Raw genomic sequence first — 9,851 nt, 5'->3', positions numbered from 1 at the left:
CGCGGTGACATTTATAAATAAATCCCATCTCCGCCGGGCACGGAGCCGCTGTCCCGTCCGGCGGGGATCCCCGCGGGGCTCCGCGCTGCGGATGGCGCGGGAGGGACGCGGGCGAGACCCTCCTGCAGAGGGTGACATTTCTCCATGGCCCGAGACCCCGAGCACAAACACGGCCGAGACTCAAATAAACACGCACTAAATGATGCAAAACGCTGACAGGGGGGACCGGCAGCGGCGAGGCCCCGACGGGGCGGGCCGGGCGCTCCCTCCCGGCCGGCTGTCCTGCTCTCAGGGGGCACAGCGGGCTCCACGGCTCCTCTGTCCCCGTCCTTGCTCCCTTACCGAGGCGCCGGCTCCTCCTCAGCTCCGCTGCAGCCCGTGGGGACGGGGCGAGGGCGGGCAGAGGGGCACGGGCTCGCCCCCGCAAAGAAAAGCGCAGCCTGGGTGTTCTGCCATCAGCGTTGTTTAATTTAAACTGTTTAGGTACAATAGAAAATAAACCCGAAAGCACATGCGATTTTTGGTAACAAATACTCGAGACAGGCAGCGTCATCCGCGGGCTCTCTGCAAGCCGGAGGGCGGGCACGGGCGGGAGAAGGCAGCGGGGAACCGGCGGGGCACTTTGGGAGGAAATGGCCGTCGATTTTATTATTACTATTATTATCCTAATTTTTAGCCGCATCGATGCGTTTCACCACCGAAGAGGAGAAAAGTGGGGGACGCGGGTCCACGGGAGCCCACCCAGTGTCTGCCTCGCACGGCCGCGGTCAGACACAGGCACTTGGTAAAACTCTAATACTGCAGCTTTTGATATATTTTTTTTCACTCCTTTTTCTTTCTTTTTTTTTTTTCTATATTTTTTCTTTTTTTTCTTTCTTTTTTTTAATTTAAACTACATCGAAATCTTTTTGGTAAGGCTAAATATGAAAAATGTAAACGTAACTTCCCCTCCCTCCTCCCACTCGGCCACAGGGCTCGGTGCAGCGATTCTCTCCCTCTGTCCCCGTCCCAGCTCCTCGGGGACCGGGCCAGGCACCAGCAGCAGGGATGTGCCGGCCGACCCTGCCCCACCGCGCCCGCGGCATTTGTTTGGGTACAATCGGATCCAGCAGGGATTGGGGTTTTTATTTTCTTTTTTTTTTTTCCTTTCCCTTTTTTTTTTTTTTTTTTTTTTTTTGTAATTCCCGTTGGGGCCAACTCGTTTGAACTCGAAGGGCCGATGAGGGTTATTGCCGCTCTCTGCGTTTGGCTACGTGGAAAAAAAACAATAATTAAAAAATCGTGGTGATAGTGGGAGACGCTGGGGGGGAACTGGAGCCAGAGCCGGTGTGGGGCTGTGTGAAAAGAGACGAGAGTCCCGTTAGCAATCAGCGGGTGACCTGTAAAACCGGGTGCTGTCCTCTATGTACAACCCAGAGCCTCTGTCCCCGAGCAGAACCTCCTCTCCCGATCCTCTGCCGAGGCCCTTTAGGATCCCAGATCCACCAGGCTGGACGTGAGGGGTCCCAGCAGCGAGTCCTGGAGCTGGTGGCCTTGCAGGCTGTGCGGGGTCTGGGACGCGGCCAAGCCGCTCAGGGAATAGCCGGAGCTCCTGGCGTGGCTGAGGTTTCCCTGCAAGAGCAGGACCGAGTTCTGATCCGGGCTTTGGGGAGGAGAAAACTCTTCCTCGGAGCTGGACATGAGCGGTTTGCTCCCGTCCAGAGGCGAGAGTTGGTTCGGTTTGTTGGTGGCCGCGTTGTTGTTTTCCGTGTTCTCTCTGCGGAAAGGCAAAAAAAAAAAAAAAATTAAATTTGTATAAATAATCGCAGGACGGGGATGTTAGGGCGGGCACGAGGCGGCGGGGATGGGCGTTGTGCTAATGCCCACCGTAAATCCTCCCCGTTTAGCTCCAGCGTGGGAGCAGATGCTTCTCAAGGGGGGGAAAAACAATCCTAATAATTTCACAACGGATCGTCCCTATTTCTTTTACCCCTCCTACAAATAAATCCACCGAACGGCCCGATAATTTAGGTGAGGAGGGAAAATTGGAGGAAGGGGGTTTTTTTGAGGGGCGGTTTTCCTTTCCTTTTAATTAAAAATGAAAGTGCGGCCCGGGCCCGAGCTGGGTGCGGGGTTTTCTCCAGCAGGCTCGGTGGCTGGAGGAGATTCCCTCCGTGGCTCTCTGTGTCTCCGGGCCGAGCGGCCGCCTCGCACCGAGGCCATCGTGTCGCCTGCCGGGGTGGCCTCGGTACGGGCGGCCCGGCCAGCGCCTCCTCATCCCGATCTCCCTCTGCTTCCCTCATCTCGCCATCCCGGAGCTGCATCCCTCTCCTCCTCCGAGCTCCAGAGCTGCCCTGCCCGACCCCGGCCGCACAGGACCCGGCATCCCGAGCGCTCCCCGGATCGCTCCCGGCTCGCAAACAAAGGCGGCCGAGCGGCCTGGAACAGCACGGTGGGGGCTGCTTGCTGCCCCAGGGCAGGTGAGGACGAGTGAAAAACCCATTTGGGTTTCCACGGAAGGGGAAAAGGCAACGCGGTTTACGAAAAAAAAAAAAAGAAAAGAAAAAAAAAAAAAGAAAAGAAAAGAGAAAGAAAGAAGAAGAAAATAAAAAGGAAAAAAGCGGGGGGGGTTTTGAAGGGAACTGTGTGTTTTCGTCGCTCCGATCCCATCCGGCTCCGCGTACTCGCCGCGCTCCCGGAGCAGCTCCCGGGGTTCCCAAACGCCCCCCGCACGGTGGAGGAGCAGGGAGAAAAGCGGGGATCGGGGATCGGAGGGTGGCACGTACCTTTCCTTCGCCTCCGCCGCTCGGTCTCGCTGCCTTCTGTTCTTGAACCAGTTGCTGACCTGGGTGGTGGTGAGGCCGGTGGCTTCCGCCAGCTCCCGCTTCTCCCGGGGGGACGGGTAGGGGTTGTGGGCGTACCATTCCCGCAGCACGCCCCGGGATTTCTCCTTGAAGCAGTAGCTGGTTTCCTCGCCGTCCCAGATGGTGCGGGGCAAAGGGAATTTTCGGCGGACGCGGTATTTGCCGACGGCGCCCAAGGGTCTGCCCCGCAGCTTCTCGGCTTCCACGTAGTGCGCCTTCAGCCAGAGCTGCTGCAGCTTGGGGTGGTTGTGGGGAGAGAACTGGTGGCTCTCCAGGATCTTGTAGAGCTCGCGGAAGTTGCCGCGGTGGAAGGCCACCACCGCCTTGGCCTTGAGGACGCTCTCGTTCTTGTGCAGGTGGTCGCAGGCCGGCAGCGACCAGAGGAAGCGGCCCAGCCTCTCCAGGTTCCCCCCTTGCTGCAGCACCTCGCACACGCAGGCGACCTGCTCCTGCGTGAAGCCAAACGACGGCAGCATCGACATGGCCGAGCGCGGCGGCGGCCGCAGGACGGCGAGGAGAAGGAGGAGGAGGAGGACGAGGAGGAGGCGACGGGCACCCCGCGGGAGCGCGGCGGCGGAGGGGCGCGGGGTAGGCGCCCGCCGGGCCGGGGCCCGGAGCTGATCCCGATCCCGGTGCCGGTGCCGGCCCCAGAGCGGGGAGGCGCTGCGGCGGCCGAGGGCGGCGTGCGGGGCGAGCGGGGATGCTCGTCGCGGCGCCGGGGGGAACTTTGTCCCCGCTCCGCCGCCGCCGCGCTTAAAGCGCCCGAGCCCCCGCGCCGCGCTGATTGGGCACCCCCGGCCCGGCCCGGCCCAGCCCGGCCAGCCCAGCCCAACCCAGCCCAGCCCGGCCCGGCGGGCAGAGCCTCGGCACGGGCGGGCGGGGCCTGGCGGCGGGGACGCGGCCCCGGACACGGCCCCGGCCGCGGCTGCGCGTCCCTCCCGCCGCCGCCTGCGCCGAGCGCCGCCGCCCCGGGCGCATCCCCGGGGAAGCCGCTGCCGCCCGCCGCTTGTCTTGCTTTCTTTTTTTCTTTCTTCCTTCCATCTTTTTTTTTTTCCGCCCCAAAACTCCTGCCCCCCGCCCGCCCGCTGCCAAAGCAGCCCAAAGTATTTAATTACCTTCGAGCTGGGGATGGATAAATAATGCGATAACGCTTTGGTGAGGAGCTGAATAAGGCGCCGGGCCCGTGCGCCCCTTCCTGCCCCGGGGGGGCCCGGCGGGTCGGGGCAGCCCCGAGCAGACCCCGGGCAGCAGCGCTGCACCCACCGGCGGCGCTTTAATTAGCCTAATCCTCATTTGCACACCCCCGCTCGAAAGCAATTATTTAAAAAATTAGAAAACAATTAGGCTCCCTAAGCAAAGATAATCTATTGTCAGCAGGGAGGTGAGGACAATGCGGTGAGATAAGGGCAGGGCGCGGGGGGCCGGGGGTGTCTTTATGGCTGTATTTATCTTTGATTAGATAAGTCGAAGCCCGTATTTTAAGCACACTCCAGATCGCTTTGGATTCAGGAATGAGTTCGTTCCGCGGGCGCTAAGAGCCATCGCGGGGCTCTTTAAAACCTTTTTGTCCTCACTAAGACAGTCGGATTTATTTGACCTACCAAGTCGGATTTATTTGCGTTCAGTGCTCCGAGGGAAGGGGAGTCCGCTCCGGCCGCGGGGCTCGGAGCCGGGGCGCTCCCTGCCCGTTCCCTGCCCCATTCCCTGCCCCATTCCTGGTTATTCCCTGCCCATTCCCTGCCCGTTCCCTGCTCCATTCCCTGCCCGTTCCCTGCCCGTTCCCTGCCCGTTCCCTGCCCGTTCCCTGCTCCATTCCCTGCCCATTCCCTGCCCGTTCCCTGCCCGTTCCCTGCCCATTTCCTGCCCGTTCCCTGCTCATTCCCTGCCCGTTCCTTGCTCATTCCCTGCCCCATCCCCTGCCCCATTTCCTGCCCATCCCTGCCCATTCACTGCCCGCACCACGACGTGGGAAAGGCCGATATTTTCCTAAACCCGGATTGTTGTTTTTCCCACGTACTCCGCGTCTCGGTGCTGTTTAAATTAAGCCCCTGCCACCCAGTCTGTACAGCGACTGCACTATGTCCGCTGGAGTCAGGGCGCTTCCATATCCCATGACCATGTGTCTGGTAATTTTCCCTTGCCATTTTATTTTAGTACTTATGATGCTGCAGATGAAGTCTTAAAGAGCTGCAATGTCCTCCCAGAAGGAATGTCTACTTGGAACAGATCCTTATTGACAAGGCAGCTGTGTGGGGACCGGAACGGAGCCTTAAACCCGGCTCTAAAATCAACTAATACCCTAAAGTCTGGAGCAAGTGCGCAGAATTACGAGGCATGGGCTCGCCCGCGGCCGCGTCCTGCAGGAGCAGCGCCCTGCCCAGCCTAGGGGTGGGTTCCCCCATCCCTCGTTTCTATTGTTATTCATTTTAACTTTTATTTTCTTCTTTCTAGTGAGGGGCTCGGCTCGGGAAGAGCTCGGACCTGAGGGTTTGTGACTTCTGGATGAGGACGAGAGAAACGCAACGCGGGGCTGGGGAAGCCCCTGGGCGCTGTAACGAGAGCGGGCTTCTCTTGCCCTCACAGTTCTCCTTTTTTTGTGTTGTTCTCTTTTTCTTCTTTTTCTTTTCCTCCTGTAAAAGGCCGACCCAAACGAACACGGCTCTTGCCGGGAATAAGCAAATTATCCCGATGCGGCCGGCGGAAGAGCTGACGGACACGGGCGAGGGCTGAGCGGAGTCTTCCTCGCGATCCTTGAGCGGGGCTTTATTCTCCCCTCCCATCAAAATTCACAAAAGGAGGGGACAGACCCGCCGGGGTCTACCTGGGAGTTGCTGCAGGCAAAGAAGCTGAGCGTCAATGTTCCTTAAGGCTCCGGTGGTGGTTTTCCTAAAAATTGGGAACCTTTCATTTTGAACCAAGGGAAGAGGCAAATGTATTTCCAGAACCATCCCATTTAACCCTTAGAAAATCACAAAAGCAAAGACAAAAATGAGAGTTTCGAGCCGCTCAAAAAAAAAAAAAAAAACCATAAATAAGGAGGCAAAAAAAAAAAAAAAAAGGAAAAATAAGCAAAAAGCCACCGAACAGGACAACGGCGCTGAGCTGCCGCCGGCCCCTCTCGGTGTTTGCTTTGCCGGTGGAGCAGGGGCAGCATCACGGGCCAGCATCACCGGGCAGCATCACCGGGCAGCATCACGGGCAGCCTCTCCCCGCTGCCCGCCCGGCCGCAGCTCCCCGGGCTGTCCCCGCCGCCGGGCCCGGGCCCCTCCGCTGCTCGCCCCCATTGCCCGGGCACCCATCGGCTCTGTCTGTGCGGGAAATTCATTTATTCCCTTGTTTATTCGATGTATTTGCACAGCGCAGGGCGGGGATGAAGATGGAGCCCACGCAACGCGCTGCGGGTTTTTCCTCGATTTCGCCAGAAAATCAAAACAAAGCAGAAAGAAAAAGTAAACCAAATATATCCCCCGTTTCCTTCCGAGCTTAGAAATAAAGCTCTTCCCCAAGCAAAAGTAAAATTTAATTTTTTTTCCCTATAAGTGCGAGGGTCTAGAGGAAACAAATAGCGCAACAAAATAAAACCAGCAGCGGGTTTTGGGAGCCGCTTCTCGCCGATGAGAACCGGGGCTGGAGACTGGGAACCGGCGGGGCAGAAACACAACGCTGCCACTCGCCCAACATTTCGAAGGCGAAACCCAAAACCGACCCATTAAGTCAATGAGGTTTGTGTTGTGGAGGCTCCTTTCCCATCCACTTGCTGTTCTGAAAAATAGATCGCATTTCGTTATCTCGAGCGAGGATCTGCAACGTGATACCGGATCCGCGCCGCCTTCCCCGCCGAATGCGGGGCGCGGGGAGACAGCCAGCTTCCCGGCTTAGTCCCCAACAATAAAGGATTTGTGTTTTCTTTCTCCCCCTCTCTTTCCTCCCGCCACCCTCCCTCCTTTATTATTCTATTTTTTAATGAGGAAGAACAAACCCCTGTCCATATGCAGCGCTCTTCTCTGTGGCCCGGCTCGGCCGCAGACCGGTGCGACCTTTGATTACGTGTTGGTGAATTGCCCTCCCGACACCTGCACAAACAAAGGCGCTGTCCCTGCCCCGGCGGTGCCACCGAGGGGTCCCCCCGCGCCCCGCGGGGTCAGGCCGGGCCGGGGCTGCCCGAGGAGGGCCGGGATGCTGGGGCGGGACGAGGATGAGGATGAGGATGAGGATAAGGCCTTCCCGATGTGGCCGATCCCCAGGGCACAAAGGGCTCTTTCTTCGCGCACTTACCGGGACATTTTTTCAAAGGATTAGAGGTGATCACGCGTTGTTTTCTTCTCTCCGAGGGCCGATGCGTCTTTCTGTCCCTGTCCCCGCCACCTCCACCCTTGTTTCCTCCCGCTTTTGCCATGGCACCCCCAGATCCCGCTCCCCCCTTCCCTTTTCGCTAATGTACCTCCTGGACGCTGATTCTTTAAAGCTACGAAGAATTTCCTTTTGGGAGGTGAAACCCTCCAGCTCCTCCTGTTCGGAGGAAAGTGCTAGTGATGGTAATACGGGGTGACACTAAATAAACAGTTAAAGCAGGGCTGGAAAGATGGAGTTAATTATCCGGTGAGCTACATTTAAACCGAGACCAGGAGGGGCTGATTTGTTTTGGCGCAGGGAACTGAGAAGGAGACGAGCCACCGAGGTCTCCTTGCTCCTCTTTGGTGGCTCTTTGACTTGTCCTTGTGTCGCCAGCCCGGGGACCGCGGTCCTTTGGCCCGGGAGGGGGAGCCCCGGCCGGGACCCCCGAATCGCGGCCCGCGGCTGCAGCGCTGGGAGCCTCTGTGCGAGCCGTGCTTGGGAACAGGCGATTTCAGGGGGTCCAGAGGCGATTTTTTGCCGTGTTTGTTTGCTTTTGCTTCCCAGAAGTCAGATAAATTCTCGCCGGTGCCTGTGCTGTCAGGTAAGTCTGCATAGCAGCAGCCCCGCGATGTGCTTTTGTTTTTTAAATTTTCCCTCCTGCTTCTTTCCTATTTTCCTCCGTTTTTTCCTCCCTCTTTTTTTTTTTTTCCCCTTTCCTTTCCTTTTTTTTTTTTTTCCTTCTTCTTTGAGAAGTCTGATATTAATAATCCCCGTATGCCCCGCTTTCCGGGTCATTACGGTACTGCTGGTCTCTAATCAATCCTAATGCGATGGCAATTGGAGTCTCTGATGAATGCATCTCAGGTTTCTTGTAATGGCTCTACCACATTTTCCTGGACCTCCTTCTTTAACCTGAGATGCCAGGGGGACGTCTCCGTTCTCAGCTGCTGATTACTTCAAGATGTTCGGGCTGGTGTGGGGAGAGAGGCAACGAGCGAGGCAGCCTGCCCCTGAATAATCTGGAACTGAATTGGATGAGCCATTTCCTAAATCAAAGGACAGCGGCGGGGTTTAACTCCTTTTCTGCACGGGAGCTTTGCCGGCTCTCCCTGCAGCCTGCGCGGGCTGCGCCGCCTCTCCCCGCGTGTTCGTGTCCGTGACACGGCTTTGGGGTACCCGAGGGTGCGCAGCTCCCCCCATCAGCTGCAGCCCCCCATTCTAAAGGGGAGACCCCCACCCCTCCATCCCCAGCTGCTCTCTCCATCCCAAAGCCCCTCAGTGTCTCTGTGGGTTTCCAGCCACCCCACGGGTGTGGGACCCCACGCCGAGGGGGAAAAGGGGGAAAAGGGGCTCTGGGATCCCCCCGCGGGCGCGCAGGGACGCGCGGTGTCAGCGCTGCCATTCGCTTTCTCCCGACATTGTTTTTCTCTCTTTTCCCAGCGTTGGCCGTAACGCGAGGCAATGTTGGCTGCAACTTCTGCCTCTTTCCTAATTTTTAAAATTTTTCAAAAATAAAATACTGCCGCAGGAATTAGGCTGCGGCCAAACCAGGGTGAAGCAGGCAGGATGTTCCCTCGGGATGCGGCTCCTCCGTGGAGCAAAAACCCGCCCCAGCTGCCCCTCGGCAGCCTCTCCTCGGCCCGCAGCTGGGTATGACCCAGCGCCACCCAACACGCGTGGGCAGCTTCGCCCGCGCCCCCACGAGAGCAGGGTGTGCTGAGGGCGAGGGGCAGAATAATATCTGGAACGAATAATTGAATCTCCCAGCGCCGGATGCGATGTGGAAATGAACCCCCGGCAGAAAAGCAGCGAGGGGTAAATCCAGCGCCTTCCCCGCGGGCTCAGGCCCTGCGTGGGGAGGCAGCAGCGCGGGTGGGGTGTTTGCACCGAGGCCGTGGGTGGGTCCCCGCTGCACCTCGGCCCGGGTGCCGCATCTGCCGGGAATGAGTCACTGCAAAGAGAGACAAACCGCGGGCCCTTCTCCGCGCAGGGAGCTCGGGGAGGCGGCTCCGGCAAGGCCGATCCCCGCGGGCTGGACCGGGGGCTGGGCTGCGTGTCACCGTCCCGCGTGTCACCGTCCCGCGTGTCACCGTCCCGCGTGTCACCGTCCCGCGTGTCACTGTCCCGTGTGTCGCCCTGCACAGGCCGCCTGTGCGCTCCCACCGACCTGAGCACCCCCCGCCTGTGCCCGCACCCCAAATCCACCCGTGCGCGCTCCCCACCCGCGTGTGCAACACTCCACCTCCCCCGAATGCACACTCCTGTAGAGCTCCTCAAGTGGCACTGCCACCCTGCCCGCGCTCCCCTGTGTGCTCACACCGAGCCGTGTGAGCGCTCCCGCAGCCCGACCTGCGAGCACGGAGCCACCCGGGTCCCACACCCCACCCGCATCCGTGACACCCATCCTCATCCGTGACACTCACCCGCGTCTGTGACACCCACCCATGTCCCGCACCCACTCGCGTCTGTGACACCCACCCGGGTACCGCACCCCACCCGCATCCGTGGCACCAACCCGCGTCTGTGACACCCACCCGCATCTGTGACACCCACCCGGGCCCGTGACACCCACCCGAGTCCCGCAGCCCACCCGCACTCGCACGGACCGTCCCCACTCATGTCTGTGGCGGGGAGTTCAGGGGTGGGTCCCGTCTGTCCCTGCCTTAGGTGATG

At 59.3% G+C, this 9,851-nt stretch overlaps 1 protein-coding gene across 1 annotated transcript; it reads right to left on the bottom strand.

The window, feature by feature from the left end:
- Nucleotides 1-1,467: 1,467 nt before the first annotated feature.
- Nucleotides 1,468-3,325, bottom strand: LOC128943856 (homeobox protein SIX1). Its single transcript, XM_054286792.1, has 2 exons — nucleotides 2,766-3,325; nucleotides 1,468-1,756 (listed from the first exon to the last, which is right to left on the bottom strand). Exons 1-2 carry the CDS (start codon nucleotides 3,323-3,325, stop codon nucleotides 1,468-1,470), a joined length of 849 nt encoding a protein of 282 aa, XP_054142767.1.
- Nucleotides 3,326-9,851: the final 6,526 nt, after the last annotated feature.

This window comes from Melozone crissalis, unplaced genomic scaffold, assembly GCF_028551555.1.
Source record: "Melozone crissalis strain CALT ecotype California unplaced genomic scaffold, PUWL_Pcris_2 ptg000056l_1, whole genome shotgun sequence".
In the NCBI taxonomy this organism is placed as follows: Eukaryota; Metazoa; Chordata; class Aves; order Passeriformes; family Passerellidae; genus Melozone; species Melozone crissalis.
Note: the sequence above shows the minus strand (reverse complement) of the source record. Positions and strands in the feature narration are given on the sequence as shown.